The sequence below is a fragment of the Paroedura picta genome, chromosome 1 (genome assembly GCF_049243985.1).
Source record: "Paroedura picta isolate Pp20150507F chromosome 1, Ppicta_v3.0, whole genome shotgun sequence".
NCBI classification, from domain to species: domain Eukaryota; kingdom Metazoa; phylum Chordata; class Lepidosauria; order Squamata; family Gekkonidae; genus Paroedura; species Paroedura picta.
The window spans coordinates 42,171,049-42,193,102 of record NC_135369.1 but is presented as its reverse complement, the minus strand read 5'-3'; the positions used below and the strand labels follow the sequence as shown (position 1 = coordinate 42,193,102).

The 22,054-nt window shown below is 43.7% G+C and overlaps 1 protein-coding gene across 1 annotated transcript in view; it reads right to left on the bottom strand.

The window, feature by feature from the left end:
• PYGB (glycogen phosphorylase B) overlaps positions 1-22,054 on the bottom strand; it is a 46,841-nt gene that overhangs the window by 6,496 nt on the left and 18,291 nt on the right. The window contains exons 3-17 of the mRNA XM_077335319.1: positions 21,762-21,840; positions 19,390-19,493; positions 18,284-18,415; positions 16,831-16,942; positions 15,727-15,809; positions 14,218-14,361; positions 13,086-13,178; positions 11,918-12,064; positions 9,697-9,860; positions 8,902-9,016; positions 6,927-7,028; positions 5,569-5,716; positions 3,158-3,216; positions 2,405-2,546; positions 493-700 (exon numbers count right to left, since the gene is read on the bottom strand). Coding sequence (XP_077191434.1) covers positions 493-700; positions 2,405-2,546; positions 3,158-3,216; positions 5,569-5,716; positions 6,927-7,028; positions 8,902-9,016; positions 9,697-9,860; positions 11,918-12,064; positions 13,086-13,178; positions 14,218-14,361; positions 15,727-15,809; positions 16,831-16,942; positions 18,284-18,415; positions 19,390-19,493; positions 21,762-21,840 — 1,832 coding nt within the window. The remainder of the gene's footprint in view (positions 1-492; positions 701-2,404; positions 2,547-3,157; positions 3,217-5,568; positions 5,717-6,926; positions 7,029-8,901; positions 9,017-9,696; positions 9,861-11,917; positions 12,065-13,085; positions 13,179-14,217; positions 14,362-15,726; positions 15,810-16,830; positions 16,943-18,283; positions 18,416-19,389; positions 19,494-21,761; positions 21,841-22,054) is intronic.

The following is a 22,054-nucleotide window of genomic DNA, read 5'->3' as shown; positions in this document are numbered from 1 at the left end:
GCTCAGTCAGAACAGCTTTATCAGTGCTGTGGCAAGCCCAAGGTCTCCCAGCTGGCTGCATGTGGGGGAGGAGCGGGGAATCAAACTCGGCTCGCCAGATTAGAAGTCTGCACTCCTAACCACTACACCAAGATGGCTCTTACTGTCCATGCCCTTCTCCCACAGCTAACCCCCCGCCCCTTTTAGTTTATTTATACTGTTTTCAAGCTATTGAAACTGGAGCATGACTGCAACCTCTAAAGCAAAGGTGGTTCAGCATAGTGGCTACTGTCAGCCTGGAGACAATCTGGTGCCATTCCTTAGCCTGAACTACCTCATATTATATAGTGAGCATACAATGGGGAGGGGGGAGAGCCGAAGCAGCTTGAAAAAACGATGGGACACAGAACTCAACCCATAGTCATCAACCAGCCTAAACTGCTACTCCAAAGAAATAACAATCTGCGCACCCCGTTTCTATTGAACTTTCCTCACACTGCAGTCCATACCGACCCTTTCTTATCCATTGCCTCCACATCCTCCACCCGCATGCCAAAAATGAAGAGGTTCTTTTCTCCGGCTTCCTCTGCCATCTCCACATTGGCACCATCCATGGTCCCAATGGTGAGGGCTCCATTCAGCATGAATTTCATGTTTCCTGTCCCTGAAGCCTCAGTCCCAGCAGTGGAGATCTGTTCAGACAAGTCTGAAGCTGGAATCACTGGGAGGAGGAGAAAAAGAGAACAGTAAATATTTTGTGAGCACAAGCAACATGCCAAAACCTCTGCCTCAGTCAAAGGCAGATGCCACAAAACCTGCTGAGGATCCTGGCCCAAAATAAGTGAGACTGGCCTCAGCCAGGGCCAGGGCCTTTTCAGCCTTTGCCCCAGCCTAGTGGAATGCTCTGCCAAAAGAGATCAGGACCCTGAGAGGATCTTAGCCAGTTCTGCAGGGCCTGCAAGGCAGAGTATTTCTACCAGGCCTACGGTGGAGGCCCTGATGGACCATCAAGGAGTGCTGCTCTCACTGCTGAAAACTGAGGGAGGATCTGCCCTCTAGGGTTTGATGCCCCCCCCACACAACCTGAAGTAGTTGGGGTCTACTGAAATATAAAATGTTTTTACTGACTATATTTACTATGTGACTTTGTGTTCTGTTTATGTTGTCACTAGCCCTGAGCTTCCAGGAATGATGAGCTACAAAAATAGAGAAGTTTTCACAAGGACTTCTGACAGTGCCCTGTTATTTTCTAATTCAATATTTTTGATTATTTTTACGTGAATTTTTATCATCATTGTAATTGGCCTTGGGTCCAGTTTCGAGAAAAGGAAGCAAAAATTCTCTGAACTAACAAATATCAGATGCACATTGGTAGAGCCCCCTTTCCTGTCACACAGACGACTACAGAGGGCCAGTGAACTAGCTGTTCAACCAGTCAAGGGATTGTGTGGATCTGAGACACTTGAATTCAAGTACTTTGGGGCTGATCACCAAGAATTCTTTTTTCCCACGACATTCTCACACACGCATGGGATCTAGCCCATTTTTCAATGTCTTTCACCTCCTACTGCTGTTACATGGAGGATGAGGAAATGGGAAAACATAGGCCTTGCGGGACTAAGCCCCCTCACCAACACAGATGTGCTGGTAACATAAGTTGTTAACCACAGTGTATATTCAAGTCCCAAATATCTCCACTGGCAGGGATGAAAGATCCCATTGCTCTTGTTCCTAATGAGGCCCTGCCAAAGCAACCCATGCTGGACTAAATGGCTGAAACAAGAGACAGTGGTATCCTCAGGCATGTTAAAGAATTAGGGCAACAGAGTAACAGACAGTGAGAATTCAGCTATGGAGCACAATCCACTCTGATATAGCCTGCTCAGCACAAGCCCCACTGAGAACTGTGGGAAATAACCAAGGCTCATTTGAACATGGTCTGCACAAGTCAACTTCCTCTGTGATTATTGGGACATCTGGATTATCCCATCTCGGGCTCCAAGGTGTCTCAGTCCAGCCTTGCTACCTGGACCAAAAAGAGCTACACGACAGAGAAGGAGGTAACCCTGAATATCCAAATGTATGAAGAGCAGACAGAGCCTACCATGGGCTGCTGCTTCTCAACTGGCACTACTGGTCAGCACCTTGAGGCCTGCAGTGCTCCATTTACGGCTGTGTGATCAGAACCTCTCGTTCAGTGGGCTTCTCTCTCTCAACATATGATCCGTGGACATGCAACAAGGTTCACAGCAGAATCAGAACACTGCGTTGCTTATGTCCAGCATCCCATTGCCCTTTGTGTGCCCACATGGGCTCTGTGAGGCTCTCTAGGATCTCCCGTGCAAGGAAGAAAAGCAGATATTGCAAAGAAACCCGCTTCCTTTCATGCATGGAAGGATGGAAATCAGGATTAGGGCCATCTTACCTTTCTCTGCAAGGGACACTCTGTAGTTCTCCAAGAAGATAACTTTCAGCCTGTCTCCTATGTAAGGATCATTATTGATAACGTCCCCAATGGATGTGATCAGTTTAATAATCATTTTTGCCATGTGGTAGCCAGGAGCGGCCTGGATGCAAAAGATACATATCATTTAAAAGCAGCGGTGGAAAGGCTCATGTACATAAGAAAGCAGGCAACTCAATGAGAGCCTCTGTCCAAAAGAATGATGCATAGCAATACCGGAGGTCACCTTAATTCAGTAATTCTCAAACTACGTGCTAGGATACAGTACAATGCCATGCAATAAATTATTACATATGCTGGTGTGCAATACGGAAGAGGGTAGCCACCATGCCTAATTTACTGCTTTGGCACTGGTTTCTGTCCATCTCTCTGCTGGGTTTCTCTGCGAGGTATGACTGGATAATTGCATTGCTCCTGGTTAGAAATGCAGTTGAGCCAGCTCTCTATGGGTCACTGATTTGGGCTCCCACTTACGAGGCATGCCCAAATCAGGGACTCATCCAGGAACCCACTGAGTGGCTTCTTGTAAACAACCCCAAGCCCATTTGCCGGGGGGGGGGGGGGGGCTAGAAAAATAGCCTACAAACCAATAAATAAAAGGAAGCTTTTGCAAGTACTAGAGTGTGCTTCTAATTTAACTGGGGAGTGTGCATCCGCTATCTGAAATCTGGGAAACACTGCCTAAGTGCTGGGTGGCAGCAGTAAAACTCATACCTTTCCTCCAATCATCACCGTTCTTGGCACATAGGATTTTTTTGGGTCTTTTCTAATACCTGAAAAGAACAAAGCAGTTGTAAAGATGAAGTTGAGAATGAGCACAGTCATTTCTAAGAACACCTGATAAAGTGCCTTTTCACAGAGGACAAACTTTCAGAAATTGTGCAACAGTGCCCACTCTTCAAGGGCCACAACTTCTTCAAGGACAGGATTTTTTTAAAACTCATGTTGTTACAAGTGTAAGTGTAAGAATATGACAGATAAATGCAGGAATTTCAGCGGCTCTGGTTTAGCTCCTATCATATGTCTAGGCACCAGATATGCAAATATACTAAATAATACTTCCTGCGAAAATATTTGTATTATCGTTGGCCTTCTAGATTAGGACAAGTGTCTGTTTTAGATTGTCGGTGAAGAACCAGTTGCCAGCGCCTCTTTCTCTCTCCTGCATATGATTCTGGCCAGATTCCCAAGTGCTTGCAAACCTCCTGACGTGGTACAGACCACTATCTCAAGAGCTGGAGAGGCTTGGGTCCTACATATATTTATCTCCAAGTCCTACATATTTATCTCCAGGAAGAACAACTGCTGAAATCTTTGTGCCAATTGTCTCTGTTCCCAAGAGGGAAGGATATGAGCTGCTCATGTTCAGGAACAAAACCCAAGAACACTGGAAGGCAGACGAAGCTCAGCCAGAAAGCATCTGAGCTGCCTCACAGGCTGAAACCAGAGCTCGAGGCAAGCAACTGAGGAAGGCTTTATTGCACTTGATCACTGGTACGTCCCTATTTGTAACAAAGTTTAACACCGCAGCAATTAGCATTGCAAGACATTCATTAGCGGGGGGGGGGGGATCTCTTATCTGAGTCTTGCATAGTTTCCTGGGTAAGAGAGATAAAACTGTTTCTTTTCATCTGAAACTATATATAGTCACTTCTTGTCACCAGTCTTGGAAGGTGGTGGGGATGGTCCAGGGGAACTTGCAACACAAAGATTCAAGTCTAGTTTCTAAATTTCAGTTTTGGTCTCTTGCTGGGTTTTCTGGACTAGTTATGGAACCTATCAAAGTCTCCCAAGTTACATGTCCTCTTCATCTTCACATGCAAGAAAGCCAGTTGGCTGTAAGATGTTCTGATCTGTCAGCATTGCCAGAATTGCTACTGTCCATGATTGCTCTTCCCTATGAATAATCAGTTTGAAATGGTAGCCCTAGTAGGAAGCAGTATTTGCAGCATGCTCTGTGGAAGGGAGAAATGCACATCCAATGCTCAGAGCTCAAATTCTGAAACAGTGCAATTAGTGCATTGTTTAAAGAGAGTGGGTGGATTTTGCTCAGTTCTGTGTGCAAGACTTCTGTTACTTCTTGCAAAGAACACTATAATATCTCTGCAACGATCTGATTGCAGAGGCTCCAATGAGACAGACTTGCTCTAAGTTTCTTTCTGTTATGGAAAGTTCTGGGAGGAGAACTGTCCCCCCCTAATTTGGGGGGAACCACAACTTGGGCACCAAGTAAAATAGATGTCCAGTATCATTCATACAAGGACTACCATGTTTTTCTTCTGTTCTCGACCTACTAAGAGGATCTGTATGTCCCGTTTGGCAGTGTATGAATATATAATCAGCAGCTGTTCTCTGTATTTTTAATTGAATGTTTGGTAGGGGTAGGGTGTTGCTTCTTCTTCTTCTTCCCGGAGGGGCCTAGGGTATGATGGGACATCAGCACCATTTTAAACCTGCTCCATTTTAAAAGCCAGTTTGGTGTAGTGGTTAGGAGTGTGGACTTCCAATCTGGCATGCTGGCTTCAATTCTGCACTCGCCCACATGCAGCCAGCTGGGTGACCTTGGGCTCTCACAGCCCTGATAAAGCTGTTCTGACCGAGCAGTGATATCAAGGCTCTCTCAGCCTCACCCACCCCACAGGGTGTCTGTTGTGGGGAGAGGAAAGCCACCTTGAGCCTCCTTCGGGTAGAGAAAAGTGGCATATAAGAACCAACTCTTCTTCTTCTTCTTCTTCTTCTTCTTCTTCTATATGCTCAGCATTTCACACAGGACGCTTGCAAGACGAGGCCTGAAGATCAAGTTGTCCAGACAATTCAAACAGTCCTCTGATGGAGCCAACAGCAGCTGCGCATCTAGTTCCATTGTCCTCCTTTGTTACATCTTGTAGAACGTATCTTCATGCCACAGAGTCCCTGCCTCCCTGCTCAACATAAATGGCTGCTGTTGGTACGGACAGGGGTACATAGAACACCAGACTGTCCTGACACACATTAAGCTCTACTTAATGTTACGGATAGAAAATGGGGAATTATACACTTCACAGCTGTTTTTAGCAGCAGCCACGTGTTTATAATCATGTCTACTTTGTCCTGGAAGTTACTGCTTTGGTGGTTAAAATACGCACGGTTATAGAGAGTGATGATATGTAGGCAATTGAGGAGCTGCCTCTTGTACTCATGAATCCTCTTGACGTGCACATCAAACAAAGAGGAAGGGTTGATCTTCACCTTGTACTGTTCCTCCAAGTAAGCAGAGAACTTCAGCTTGTTCTCCTGGCAAAAGGGAATCAGAGATGGATGTCACAGGTAGAAATTCAGAAACACAGCCTGGTCTAAGCTGGGATGTACAGAAAGGTATGTCTAGCTAAGATACTTGCAAAATCTAATGTGCACCGGGACGCAAAGGGATGATAACCACATTCAAGAACAGGGTTCTCAACTAGCTGTTTAGCAACAGCACAAAAGTGCCTGTCTTGATTATGGGCCATTCCACATGTTATTATTTTCAACAAATGTACTTTTCATGGACAAAAGGGCAATGGAAGAAAGAGAGGAACATGTAGGTGGAAACATATGCATCATATCAATGTAGTCATCAGAAAGGCTGCAGCTCTGAAGCACAGATTCAGTGGCATTGCTACCTTGTTAAGTGTGGAATGGCCTTAAGTCAGAATTTTATCACACTGTAATGACTAGTGGGGCCTTCATAGACACAGTGAGGGAATCTTCTTTTACTGAAAATGGTTAGGACTGAAAAAGTGCAGTCCCATGAAATGGATAGCAAGAACATTTTCTTAAAAGATGCAAAAAGGAGATGGTAACTTGTCCAACACTGAAACATCACATTTGGAATGTATCTGGAAGAATACCATTTATTTGCATATTATGTACAATTATAAAAGAACCGACAATTGTAGAAATATGAGGGCTGGCTTTAATCATTTGCCAGAATTCTGACATGAGATTAGCAGCAATGGGACATTCCTGTTCTGTCCCTCATACTTTTAGGGAACTTTACTCTGAAACCAAAATCAAACCACTCATTCAAGTAACTTTCAGTGCTTTCAACCAAGGGAGGCCGAGAGGGGACGTCTACTTTGTCTGTCCTACTGCCATGAATTTCAAACATTTAAAACTGACATCCTTTCTCAAGAATGTAGGCATCAGAAACCGTAACAGGTAACATGTATGACTCTTCTAGCCTTCTGAATTGTGGGGTTTTAGATACAGGGGATTCCTTTTATAATGGCAGGATGGAGCTTCCCTACTTTCTCCTTTAAACAGCAGCTTGCTGATCAGCACCAAATGTGGCTCCTTGTGCCCAGGGGACATGTTTTTCCACATCTTGTCAGAAGAATCCAGGTCAGATACTACTGCAAATAGGTCAGCCACCAACAGGATCGATATCACTGCATCTTTTTCCTTAAGAATTTGAACCCATATTCCAACTGACTTGCAGCTGACTTTGCTCTTCAAATCTTACCTGTTTAACTTTGGCTACATCCCTGATAAAGGCCTCGTCATCAACAAAATCCAACAGCTTCTTCAGCTGGCTCAGATCAGTTATGAAATCTTCCCCGATTCTCTGTAATAGGAAGGGAAAGAAATCTGCCATTAAGAATCCAGTTTATTTAACGGTTCACTTGTATATGCGTTCACTATTGTGGATCTCAAACCCTGCCTTCTACAATCAAGGACAACATTTGCCAGAAAAGGGAGAGTTTGGGACCAAAACACCATGACCTTGGGATGCAATGACGGAACCAAAGTACAGGGAGACTAGATGGTGATCTGTAGGGAGTGTCCCAACAATGGACAAGTTGGCTAGCCAGATAATCCAGAGCCAGCCTCTGAATTGAGCCAGCCTGAACCCCGTTACAAACAATGGCAGCTGCTGTCACTGCACAGTTTCATTCAAACCCAGATATCATGCGTGGCGGACTCCTGGTGCTCTCAGAAATAAAAGAAGCAGAAACATCACCAGCACCCCAACCCCATCCCTGGAGTCAGGTGGTGGCCTTCTGCAGGCTGACTTTTACACAAGGCTATACCAGGAAATTTTTTCACACTGGAAGAGCAGACAAGCAACAATCCTTTCACTGTTATCTTCGTGGTCCCAAGAGGATGAAGGAGAGCAAGGTTTTGTACCCCGCCTCTCACTAATTGAAGGAGTCTCATGCAATCACCTTCCCTTCCTGTCCCCACAACAGCCACCCTGTGAGGTAGGTGGGGCTGAGAGAGCTCTGAGAATTGTGATAGTCCAAGGGCACCCAGCTGAATACAGGTGGAGGAGGAGTGGGGAATGAAACCCAGTTCTCCATATTAGAGGCTATCACTTGACCACTACAGCATGCTGGCTCTCAAAAGAGCAGCTGTTTTTAAAAATCTGCTTTTTACTACCTGAAGGAGTCTCAAAGTGGCTTACATTTGCCTTCCCTTTCCTCTCCCCACAACAGACACCCTGTGAGGTGGGTGAGGCTGAGAGAGCCCTGACAGAACTGGCTGGCCAAAGGTCTCCCGGCTGGTGGCATGTAAAGACAAATGGAGAATTAAACCCAATTCTCCAGATTAAAGGCCACCTCTCTTAACCACATCACACTGGCTCCACCCATCTGGTGTAATTTCAATATCCTGTATTTGTGGGTCTGTTAAGTGCCATCAAGAAGAAGAGTTGGTTCTTATTTGCCGCTTTCCTCTACCCGAAGGAGTCTCAAAGTGGCTTACAGTCGCCTTCCCTTTTCTCGCCCCACAACAGATACCCTGTGAGGTGGGTTGAGGCTGAGAGAGCCCTGATATCGCTGCTTGGTCAGAACAGCTTTATCAGTGCTGTGGTGAGCCCAAGGACACCCAGCTGGCTGCATGTGGGGGAGTGGGAAATCAAACCTGGCTCGCCAGATTAGAAATCCTAACCACTACACCAAGCTGGCTCTCAAGTCAGCCATGGTGACCCTAAGAATTAATTCAAGTGGGTCTGAAGCAGCAAAACAAAGTTTTGTGTCCAGTGGCATCTATAAGACCAACAATGATTCAAGACATACTTTTTTGGTCTTCAAGGTGCTATTGGACTCAAACTTTGTTCTCTAAGAATCAATGTTTTCCAACACCACCCCACCCCTATTGTTAACAGCTTTGCTCAGGTCTTGCAAATGGAGGGCTTCCTCGATGGAGTCCATCCATCTCATGTTGGGTCTTCCTCTTTTCCAGCTGCCTCCTACTCTTCCTGGCATTATGGCTGTTTCCAGTGACTTTCCTCTTTTCATTATGGGACCAAAGAAGCATCAGTCCAAAGAAGCATCAACACCAACTGTGTGTTTTACCCCACCCTTGTAAAGCCTCAAGGGGGCGCCAGCTTATCCTCCATCTTGCCAGTGCTGTGTCCCCAATTCTCACCCCTTGTGCAGAAGAGAAGGACTGCCGTCGGTGGCTCTTCCCGTTGGCCGAGGCCTCTTGGGACTCACCTCCACGATGACTTCAGAAAGTCCTGGGTTGCACAGCAGGAGCCACCGCCTGGGAGTGATGCCATTCGTCTTGTTCTGAAATTTCTCTCGCTCCAGGTCATAGAAATCTTTGAACCTAAAATGCATGGGTTAACAAGACCTTTGTTTTTTTTGGGGGGGGGGGGTTAAGTCATATAACTTTTAAAGCTAGCAGAGTCAAATGGAGATGCTTTTCCTGTACTACATCCTCTCTCGCACTAGCCTGTTCTTGGCACACATGCATGCTAAACTTCTTTGCACAGAGTTAAGCTTCACATCAGACAGACTGGCTGAACTCATCCTTGACATGCGAGCTTTCTATGCTTGGGAAAGCTTTGGTCATGGGGATGAGTCAAATAATGTACCTTCCACTGAAGTGGTACAGCCCTTTAGACCCTGTTGATTCTGCACATTGGTCCTTTGTTTTACCAATGATCTGTTGCCAGTGTTATCAAAACTAGGTTAAAAAGCTTCCCCGTTTCCCTCAAAGTTACCAGATCATTTGAAATTCATGAGAGATCGTTTGTTATTTGTAGTGGTAACATCCATGTTTCTTTGTCTTCTCATTTCAAAATCATATTTATATTTTCTAGTCCCAGAGAGAAAGATGCAGAGATGCAAAATGAAACGGATTTCATAGTGACGCATGAGAAAGAGAGAAATAAGTTTTCCTACCAGATCCCTGCAGAGATATTACAGCCCCGGTCTGCTTTCTATTTATACCGCCCCAAGCTGAGTGCATACCCGAACTAGCAAAGGAAAAACAAGGAGACTCACACAGAATTTTTTACAATTTCCGAGTGGATCCTGGCCACACCGTTGACTGCATGAGCACCAATAACACAGAGATGGGCCATGTTGATCCTCTTGCAGTCACCCTCTTCGATCACAGACATCCTTCGGAGGCGGTCGACATCTCCTGGGTAAAGGGCTGCCACGTGCTGTCAGGGTGCAAAGGGGAATATTGACAGCCACCGTTTAATTATCTTACATTATGCTGGATCCATGGATGTAGAAGAATGTGAACAAGAAAAGCAGTTGCCTTGAGGGTGTGCATTCATTTTGCCATTTCCCACATCTTATAAACAAGGGCCACCTGATGCAAGGCAGCAGGAGTTCCATGTATGAAGCTCCCTGCAGCTTTATGCTTTTAAACATGTGGCCTGAACAGGAAAGACCCCACACAGAGGCCCCGGGCAGCGAGAAGGGGAGCATACATGTATCGTCCCAGAAACTGCATCAGGATCTATATGTTTGTGCAGCTCACACAGAGGCATTTTGGTAAAGGAAATGGTGAGAGGAGAGGGTTAATCTTCAGGAGATAGTTAATCCTCTTCCCCTGTGGCATGGGACCATGCCAAATCACAGTCCTACACACCGATTATTTAAAGGGTGGAAAAATCCTTTTGGAGCTCCTAGCCTGGACCTAACCTGTAGATATGGTGAAGGATGCCAGAAATCGGCACTGCTGTGATTATGATGGTTTCATGGGTATATCCACATCACAAACACAAGCAGGTCTTAGCACAACTTACATCATGAATGTAAAATGGTTTTATACTCATTTAACTATCATCGCTCACCCCAAACAATCCCAGGACCCATCCTTTGGTGAAGACTAAGATCACTAACCTTCCGTTGAGGGATTCCTCCCAGAATTGCATCTGATCTCCAGGCCACAGAGATCAGTCCCCAGGGGGACCTGGCAATTTCAGAAGGTGAACTGTATGGCAGCACACCCCTGCTGACTCCCTCCCTAAGCATCACCAAATCTCCAGGGGCTTCCCAAGCCAGAGCTGATAACCTTGCAAGGGCATCAAGGATTCTTTAGAGATCTGTAGCTCTCCATTACAGAACAGTTCCCAAAAGTGCTTGAGCAATTGTTAAACCATAATAAATCTGGAGCACACATATATATTGGGATTCACAGACAAATCTACAACTGTTTTTAATGTGGTAAAACTGCAGATTTCAGAACCCCCCCAGATGCATTAAGATTACCTATGGAAATAAGTAATCCTGGTAAATGCAAGCTATCCAACCTAATCACATAATTCATCCAAGTATACAGTGATCATACTTTTTTCCCAGCAAAGGCAATGGACTATCCATATGAATGTGAGAGTGATGCCTAGTATGGAACATTTGACTACTCCCAGTGACACCAGATTGACCTGGAGCTTCTGAGCTCCAACTGGTTAGGTCATTCTTGTAAGGCTACCTGGACTCTGGTGCCTTCATCTCTTTGACAACATGGCATTTTACTGGAGAATGAAGGTGATGATCTGTTGTCTGCTGTGCCACAGCACCACCGCCGAAGATACTCCATCACAATTTTATTTATTTAGACTATATAACCTTTCCACCTAGAGTGGCCTCAAGAGGGCTAACAGTTCTGTTTAAATATAAACTAGGTAAAGGTAAAGGTATCCCCTGTGTAAGCACCAAGTCATGTCTGACCCTTGGGGTGACGCCGTCTAGCGTTTTCATGGCAGACTCAATAAGGGGTGGTTTGCCAGTGCCTTCCCCAGTCATTACCGTTTTACTCCCCAGCAAGCTGGGTACTCATTTTACTGACCTTGGAAGGATGGAAGGCTGAGTCAACCTTGAGCCGGCTGCTGAGACTGAACTCCCAGCCTCATGGGCAGAGCTTCAGACTGCATGCATTATCACTCTGCGCCACAAGAGGCCCTTAAATATAAACTAATTCAGATAAAAATCATGATAAAGTATCTAAGAATGATCAATAAACTTGGAACAATACACAACATGCTGTCCCCTATTTCAGTTCAGTCTAAAGGCTTTGGCCAAAAGGGACCAGGTGACACAAAGGACCAATAGAATTCCACCTGGACCTTTAAAGTCGCCGGATGTGCCCCAATTCCTCTGCCTGCGTATTCAGGCCCGGCTAAGCTACTCTCTAACACCCAACACTTGCTTGCTTCCAGTGTTACCAATTCTCTTAATTCCTACAATTTCTCCAATTCAGACTCCTTACATCCAGATGTTTTTGGTTGATAGCATAAATGATGTCCAGGTGCCTTGGCAGGAGTTTCTCAAACATCGAGACAGGCCAGCGTTCCAGGGCTTCAGGCAGCACCGTGTGGTTGGTATATGCACAGGTTCGTTTTGTTATTTCCCAGGCCTAAGGCAAAAACATGTGTGGGTTAATATGAGTAAAAGAGATCACAGCTGGCTGAATCCAATGTCTCTAGTGATTTGCCCACCACAACATCCTTTGTTGGACCAGCACCTTAAGCCAGTCCAGATCCACTGCCTGTCCAGGGCAACCACAGCATGATTCAGAGTATCAACAATTATAAATAAGCATCTGTTGGCTTGTGGCACGACAGTCTCTGTGCACAAACTTAAACTGCTTAAAAAAAAAAAAACCTCTGCTATAATTGGGGCCATGAATGGATTTCCCAAATAATATGAACAGTCACAACAAGGAGGGTAGTTCAGAGCTGGGATCTGTGACAGTAGAGGGGGTGGGATTTAACCCTGTCTGCATGCCAATATCTGCCTTCATAGGACCCCCCGCCCTCCAGGGGCTGCTATTTGCCACACTGGGGGAAGCATAGATGTAACAAGTAGGTAATCTCGTTAGCTTCCACAATGGGGAAAACAGCAGCCACGGTAGAGGATTGCATGAAAACAGCACAGGGGAGGAAAGGGTACAGGCAGTTGGCTCCTCCAGAGTTGGACTGCTTGATGGAAAAACCTGGAAGGTACAATATCAGATTCTAACTAATTTGGCCCTTCATAATTCCCTTTTCCATTTTGGGTTCTCAGCATTCTCCCATCCAGGGCACTGACCAAAGCTATGTTTATTTAACTAAGCAAGTCCTTCACTAGGTTGCATTTCCCATTTCTGGTTTCAGAGCTTGTTTAGGAGAAAAGTGACTGAGAATAGGTGTGTGTATTGGGGGGGGGGAGTGGTTGAAAGAAGTCTGCCTGCTACTTCTCCACTTCAAGCCCCCCCTCCCCCCAAGCACTTTACAACTGCTCTGTGATGACCTATGTTCAGAAACATAGATCTGCCACCCAATGTGTACCTTTGTCTTTAGGTAGCCTGTACTGAGCTATCATCAATAAACTTGAGATGGTCTAAGAACTAATTCACAATCTCATGCAATGATGCCATTCCCCCTTTTCCCTCTTACCTTATCCCAATCCATTTTTTCAACATCAACAAGGATTCTCATGAGCTCAGGAATAGCAAGGGCAGGATGGGTGTCATTTAGCTGAATGGCCACCTGCAAAACAGATAAGCTCTTAGTGTGAAACCTTCCCACACCCCCATGGCATCAAGACAGCACAGCTCATGGGAGCTTTGGACCCTGGATATGAGTTCAAATTCAACCTCAACTCATCTCCCGTCTCTTGTTTCTTTACGGACACATCCTCTTCCCCTCCTACTTTTCCAGGCCTGCCAACCCTTTCTCACAGATCTGTACAGAAAAAAATGAAAACTCTCCCTCCAATTGTTCCAAATTATATAAAAGAACAAGAACAGACTCTTGTTCTTTTATATAATTTGCATATACAAAATGAAATGTACAACCATGCTTCAATCCAGCAAAAGCTTTCCATGAATGGAAGGGTTTCTCCACACCCCCAATTTTCTCCCTTCGGTTGTGGATCTCTGACCAGTACTTTGGGCTGCAGATAGCAGGGAAAGTCCCACTCTACTGATGCAAATCCCTCCCGCCAGCTGGATCCAAGCCCTCCTACAAAGGATGCAATGGAGCAAAAAATAAGTTTACTCAATTTTCATTACTGATACCAATTCTAGAATTTGGGAGCTAAGACCTTAGCATTTAGTACACAGCACAGAAGTAAAAAACATATTGATATAATTATTAAAATCATAGAGGTTTTTGTGGTCAACAACTAAAAAACTACAAAGCATTCTGTAATCTGATCTGGTTGTATCATATAACAATGGTGTGTATTGTGAAGTTGCATCAATACCGATGTATCAAGATTAATGTAATTGCAATAATTTCTAGTTATTACAGTAATAATAATATCACAGCAAGGATAATGGTCACAGTCCTGCTTTCTAGAATTACGTGGAAGCTCCACTGCCACTCCAAAATGCTAGTTGTGTTATTTAGATTATTGTTGTTGTTGTATTTGTTTATATTATATATTAATTTGTTCCAAATATCCCCCATTTTGTATGTAAACCGCCCTGAGCCATATGGAAGGGCAGTAATTAATTATTTTTTGAGAAGGAAATTAGTTACAGAAATAGTCTCTGTAACCACTTGGTTCAGCCGTACTATTCACCTTGTCAGGAAAAGTTTCAAAACAGGTTCTGACGGGGTCCCGACAACCAAATTTGGAAGACTTGAATCGCCGTATGATATCCTGGAGAGTGGCCGCTACCACAAAGTATTCCTGTTTCAAACGCAGCTCTTTCCCTTCAAAGAACTTAGAAACATGGAAATAAATGTCACTATTCTGAACATCTGTAAAAGTCTCTGCAACATCCAGTGCAATGAAAACAATACCCAATGGACTGCAAAGCTGTTATTCTTCCTTATTGAGCCCCTAGAGCAACCTAGGTGCTACGCAAAATAAAAAACAGGAGGCAATCATTTTATAAGCTAAAAACAATTATACAGCCATCATAGTATAGTAGTACATTATGAGAGAAAAGGTGGTTTTGCACCTGCTTTTCACTATCCAAGGGAATCTCAAAGTGGTTTGCAGTCACCTACCCCTCTTCTCCCCACAATAGATACACTGTGAGGTAGGTGGGGTTGAGAGAACTCAGAAAGAACTGTGACTGGCACAAGGTCACCCAGCTGGCTGCATTTTGAGGAGTGGGGAATCAAACCCGATTCTTCAGATTAGAGGCTGCTGCTCTTAACCACTATACCAAGTTGGCTTGCAGATCTGGGTTCAAATCCACTCTGCCATGAAAAGCTCCTTGAAGGAATGGTGGAATAATGATGTACTAATAGACAGGCAGATGCCCTTCTAAAATCCCCTTGGTTCTCTCCCTCAATCACATCTTTGATATACAAATTTTATCTGAAGTAATTAGGCATGTTTAATCCACAGAAATGAAGAAATACAAATGTAATTTTTTTTTAAGTCCGCAAAGTTAGAGGATAAATATTCAATCTTATTATTGCACAAAGAGCAGAATCTTAAGAAAGTAAAAATTTGCTTATTCCATTCAGGAAATTATGGGAAATCAATACAATTTATTTAAAGCTTGTTAACTTTTTTTCTGAACTGTATTCTATGGTCCCTTATCCAGGTAAACTTAACTCCAATTGAAGTTGCTTAACTCCAATTGAAATCAATAAAAGAAGACCATCAGTTTAGGTTCAAGGAAAAGTGTTTACAGATTAAGAGGAAAGAAAAATGTTATACAAGCGAAGAAAATTGAAGCAGAAATAGTTGCTAGGAGGCTGTGTTTTTACAGTCAGTGCAGGCTGGTATAAATTATAATCCCTTTATCCATAAATCAAAACTTTTGTTTGAAGATCCATCTATGACAGTAACAGATAAAATCAGTTCAGCTATCCAGAAGGGTTTAGTTCACTATATTTGCTTAAAAACCGTAAAATAGTATTCACAAGTATAATTTTTAATTTAATGAAAGTAATCTACACACACACATATTTCTACTGTATTCTCTGAAAATCCTTTCAGTTAACCAACACAACAGAATAGGAAAACCTCTCTATACATGAACAGGAGCTATATTTTAATAAATTAAATGGTCATCTCTGCAGGAAACAGCAATAGGCTGCAAATGCTTAGCATAAAACATTAACTTACATTATCGTTTGGATACAGTACTCTGGAGATGTTTTCTGCCAAGTTTCTGTCCAACACGGCCTGGATATAATCACCGACATTAACTAGATCAAGAGAAGGAACATGTATCAACAGAATAGCCAAACCAACTCCATAAATGCAAAATGTTGGTAATTATATACTTTGTTTACTGTATTATCTAGAATATCCTCTCAGACAACAACACTCTCATTTTTGAAAGTAAGCTATGCAACTCTGCTGCAGCCAAATCAGCAGAATCCTGCAGTGATTTAGACAAATGGATTTATTCTGGCATAATTTTATGGGTCAGAGTTCATGCATCTGATCAAGCAAGCTCTAATTCATAATAAATTATGCCATGATAAATTAATTCAGCAACATGCTTCAAGGCTTTCTCTCATTTAACAGACGTTTACAATCAAACAGCCCTTCTTCTCCTTGTCATTCCTACAGAAAATTTTGCTTTGTGTAGGTTTTTTGGGGGGGAGGGGATCAACCTTTGCTGAATACATTTTGGAAGTCTAAATAATAAACTACGACTTGCATAAATGGCAAAAGAAAAAGCCAAGATTTATGTTGTTTGAAATGCCTTGGAACAACTCAATACTTTCTCCTCATCCTAGCCACCCTCTTGGAGTAACACCAGAAATTGACTGTTTTGAGGACACCTTGCCTGGTTAAGAGATGTTGAACCCAGCACCTTCCTAACACAGCCATTCAGAAAGCTGGTGATGAAGAAGGAAACTGCTGTCACCATCCATTGTGCACTAGGGACACAGGGCCTTATGTGTTCTGCGCTCCTGAAGCAGCGAGCAGATTCCGATGGAAGAAAGCCTCAAGATCAAAGGGGTGGATGGGGCCTATCTGCTGCAGACAACAGGGGAGCCAATCCACCAGTTTCCGATTCCCTGCATACTGGAACATTAAACAATGCTTTGGCAGGACAGACATGAAATGGTTTTTATTCCATCCAGCCTTTGAAATCCAGCTGAACTTCCAACCTGCTGAACTTACAAAGTCCAGATTTGTATTTTCCTCTAGTAATAGGCAACCCAGATATATCCCCCAAATAAAAACAGAGGACAAGAAGGAGACCAAACTCACATTCTTCAAGGTTGAAGTCATTGGGAGCTTTGGCAGACCACAGCCTCATCGTATTGACTGTGTTGTTCTTATATCCTGGAACAGGGGTGTCATAAGGCATGGCAAGCACTACCTAGAAGAAGGGGGAATGCGTCAGATGAAAATTAAGAAAAAGACTGGTTTGTGAAGCCTATTTGACTTCACCAAGAGATAAAGAAAAGCAGTACAGAAGCACTTTAATAAATTTAATGCATGCATCCTGTATGGAATGTTGCCATTCTCTAGGATTGGCAGCTCTCAATCCCTAACCCGGAAGTGAAACTGTATTGTCTCCAGCACCTCATTGCTGGCAGTCTGTGGCAGCCTGTTGACACTGCCTTCCCCCTTCCAAAAGTTCCATGTGATCCCAATGGTGGGAGACAATACAGCAAATGCTGGCAGGGGCTCATTCGAATTGTAGTCCATGGACATCTGGAGGACCACAGGTTGACTACCCCTTTCCTAGAGGATGAAGACAAAATGCTTCCATGTCCTGGCCTGAAATGAGTGTGTGTCCCTCTTCCTTTTTTAACATCCCATGCGATGAAGAATTTAAAAGACTGCATGATGTGTTGTGTTTTGGTTAATCTTAATAAAAGGCATTACACTGCTTTGGGATTTTTCTATGGACCAACACGGCTACCTTTTTTGTGTGTCTCCATATCTTAAAATGTGCTTCAAAGGCATAAATAGAATGAGATACAGACTGCTAAAGTCACACTATTAAAAGCTGTCTGAGAAAAAAAAGATATTTGAAGTGTTTGTAAGCTGCTTTAAAGTAAAGAAAAGAAGAGCTCAAACAGTGTGGGGTGCATGTGTCATGGTAGATAAGCAAAACAATTCAGCAATCAGAGTCTCATCTGTTCTGAACATTGGATGGGGGTTGTAAAGAAGAAAGAGCCCTAAGATGGGTTGTTCTGAGGACTCCATAAAGAGTCTGGCTTTGGATGTCCTGCTGTGTTCTTGAGCCAGGCCCCTTCCACTACCAACAAAGCTTGCACAGAGGTTAATGTTGGTAGCTTAGCCCCCCGAATACCTCTGCCTACACAATACCATTGTTTCACATGGGTTATTGTTCAGTGAGTCATACTATGTGTTTAATTGTGACTTTTTGGAAAAGGCGCTAATTTAACTGTAGACAAGAAACAATAAGTTCAAGAGACAAGCTGATGGGGAATGGGAGGGGACAGTGGCATATCCTAGACTTTTTGTTGTCTTACACAACCCACACTTTAAACCTTGTTACACTGTTATTTGTTTCTTACGAGAGTATTTTTGCTGTACTACAGCTCAGTGAAGATAACTGGCTGGATGTGCAGCAGCATCAACAACTCCAATCTGCTCAGCTACACTGCATTATCCAAGTCCCTGTATGTGCTTCTCCACCCCAATTTGGATCTCCCCCCCCCGCCCAAAGAACTAGACAATACTGCACCTGAGTATCAACCCATTTAATGCCATCCGGAGTGTGATCCACTCGGCCATAGAAGTGCACAGGGAGCATGTATTCTGGGCGAGCTTTTTCCCAAGGATTGCCATAACGTAGCCAATCATCAGCTTCTTCCACCTTACAAAAAATGGAGAGGCAGAATGTGCTTTAGTTAGCAAGTTATTTTCACACAAATGGTTTCTAGCTCTGCCAACACAGAGATCATTTCCAGCCCATTAACAGTCAATGGCAATGTTTTAAAAAGTGTGGTTAAACTCTTCCATTATAAGGATTTTATAATTTGGATTCTACCCAAGGTCGCTCCACTGCATGGAGAGTCACCGCAACCCCTGCCAGTGGCATCAGGAGCATCAGAAGATGGAACACTTTTTCACATTAGAAGAAGCTCACTGGGCAAATTGCTTTATATACCAAAAACTCATCACAGGAACGCCATCCTTGGGATTCCTCATATTCAATGCCAATCCCTAAACCTGTGGGGCAGGCCAGCATTCTTGCCCTTTCCCTGCCAGATGCCCTTCTGGACTGTTAGTATCCAGCAGCCCCCCAAAAATCCCAATCAGCCAGTTTGGACCATTGAAAAACATCAAAATGTATATTCAGCTAAAACAATACCTGAAAATTACCAATATGTTATGTTTCAGGTATCTTTTGGCCTTGGATTAGCTGAATGCACACCCTCAATCTCAGATAGGGGGTCAGGGAAAGATCTCTGAACTTACAGCTCCTGCCAGTTGGAACAGGCAGTACAGGTCTGAATGGCCACACAGTGAAAATGTTCTTATCACAGATCTTCTCAAGCCTTTGCAGGAGCACTGCTTGCCCAGTCTCATCAGCCACTTTGGAAGAAATTATATCTGCCAAGGCTGGACCTCTACAGAGATCCAGCCTTGGCAGGTATAGTTTCTTCCAAAGTGTCCTCACTTTTGGTTCCATGGTATGCCCATGGAATAAAGGGCTGTCTTTTTTTAAAAGACCCAGACAGTTTCTACCACAATGGCAAAATATCTACCTTAATAGCTCTCTCCTGAACATGGAAATCCAAGACAGAAAAAGAGTAAAAAAGAATTATAATCCTTTCACCAACATACCTGCCAGCCATCAACAATCTTCTGATTAAAAATGCCAAATTCATAGCGGATTCCATAACCATAGGCTGCAAGTCCTAGTGTTGCCATAGAGTCCAGAAAGCAAGCTAAAATGGCAATGGACCAAATTTTCATTAACAGGCAGATTAGCAGATTTTTTAAAAAAAGCAGCTGCTAAACATCTAGAATCATAGAGTTGGAAGGGAACTCATGGGTCATCTAGTCCAAATCACTGCACTATGCAGGACACTCACATCCCTATCGCTCATCTACTGTAACCTGCCAGCCCTTTGAACCCTCACAGAATCAGCCTCTCTGTCAGATGGCTATCCAGCCTCTGTTTAAAGATTCCAAAGATGGAGAACCCACCACCTCCGGAGGAAGCCTGTTCCACTGAGAAAACGCTCTGTCAGGAACTTCTTCCAGATGTTTAGATGGAATTTCTTTTGAATTAGAATCATAGAATAATAGAGTTGGAAGGGACCTCATGGGTCATCTAGTCTAACCCCCTGCACTATGCAGGACACTTACATCCCAATCGCTCATCTACTGTAACCTGCCACCCCTTTGCCTTCACAGAATCAGCCTCTCAGATGGCTATCTAACCTCTGTTTAAAAATTTCCAAAGATGGAGAACCCACCACCTCCCGAGAAAGCCTGTTCCACTGAGAAACCACTCTAACTGTCAGGAACTTCTTCCAGATGTTTAGATGGAATTTCTTTTGAATTAATTTCATCCCATTCGTTCTGGTCCGTCCCTCTGAGGCAAGAGAGAACAATTCTGCTCCATCCTCCATATGGCACCCTTTTAAATATTTGAAGATGGTTATCAGATCCCCTCTCAGTCATCTCCTCTCTAGGCTAAACAGACCGAGCTCCCCCAACCTTTCTTCATACATCTTGGTCTCCAAACCCCTCACCATCTTTGTTGCCCTCCTCTGGACACATTCCAGTTTGTCAACATCCCTCTTCAATTGGGGTGCTCAAAACTGAACACAGTACTCCAAGTGAGGCCAAACCAGAGCAGAGTAAAGAGGTACCATCACCTCCCGTGATCTGGACACAATACTCCGTTTGATACAGCCCAAAATCCCATTTGCCTTTTTAGCTACTGAGTCACACTGCTGACTCATGTTCAATGTATGGTCTACTAAGACTCCTAGATCCTTTTTGCACATGCTACTGCCAAGAAAAGTCTCCCCCATCTTATATTGGTGTATTTGGTTTTTTATACCTAAATGTAGAACTTTACTTTTGTTCCTATTGATTTCATTTTATTCAGTTTAGCCCACTTCTCGAGCCTATCAAGATCATTTTGTATTCTGTTGCTGTCTTCAGTTGTGTTTGCTACCCCTCCCAGTTTAGTATCATCTGCAAATTTAATAAGTATCCCCTCTAATCCCTCATCCAAATCATGTGATCCTATCTGCTTGCACTTAAAAGACAGACACACCGCATGGTACCAAGACAATGTAGTAGACAAAAAGTACCTTCTACTTTGTGAGAATCTCATTTGAGCAGAGCTTGTTATCTAAGTAAACTTTATATTGTAGATATGTATGAAAACATACCTACATTAGAAACACAGCTTGGTTTTGAACCAGTAGAACTCTCATGGCTTCTCCTATGGAACCCTGGGAAATGTAGTCTGCTGTGGTGAGGGGAAACTATTAGGGATCCCTAGACTTAGCTTATAGTTTCCTGCTGTAAAGAATGAAGGATAAGGCAGTTTTAGTAAGCAACCGAGCCTTTCTTTAATGGACCTTTGTTCTTTTGTTACAGATTATTACAACTTCCTAATTTGCACGTATCAAATTAATATTAATTTTGTCCTAAAGAGGGGGGGAGCTTTCCTTTCCTTTCCTTTCCACTCCACCCCACCCCACCCACAAACAATCTGCTTTCAGAGGTCTGTTGGTTGGTTTTTGACCAAAACCAGCAGATCTTTAGAACATGGAGGGGTGAGGCTGTTAGCAAAATTGATTTATGTGCAGCTAGCAGACCTCCTCTCCACCCGCTAGTAGTGGGAGGGAGGGGGGGGGAGTTGAGCTGCCATTCTTGCCATGCCGGCAATATTGGCAATGTTATTATTGTTTTATGGGGTTTAATGGGGATTTGCGATATTGTTACCCGCCACGAGCCTTAAGGGAGTGGCGGGCTATAAATCTAATAATAATAATAATAATAATAATAACAACAACAACAACAACAACAACAACAACAACGCAAGCCTTCATCATCATCATCATCATCATTATTATTACTACTACTACTACTACTACTACTACTACTACTACTACTACTACTTCAATTTTATTTCCCACCACTCCCAGGAACCAGCTCATGGCAAGTTACTGGCCAAAATCACCACTCACCTGCTAGACGCCCCAGACCTCCATTGCCAAGGCCGGCATCTTCCTCAATCTCTTCCAGCTCTTCCAGGTCCAACCCAAGCTATGGTGAAAAGCAAAAAAAGCACAGTATTACTGTGCATCTTACCACCCAGCAAAGCACCAGCAGTAGTGTATTCCTGAAAAACTCCCCTAGAGAGAACTATAAATGTAAAGGTATCCCCTGTGCAAGCACCGAGTCATGTCTGACCCTTGGGGTGACGCCCTCTAGCGTTTTCTTGGCAGACTCAATACAGGGTGGTTTGCCATTCCCTTCC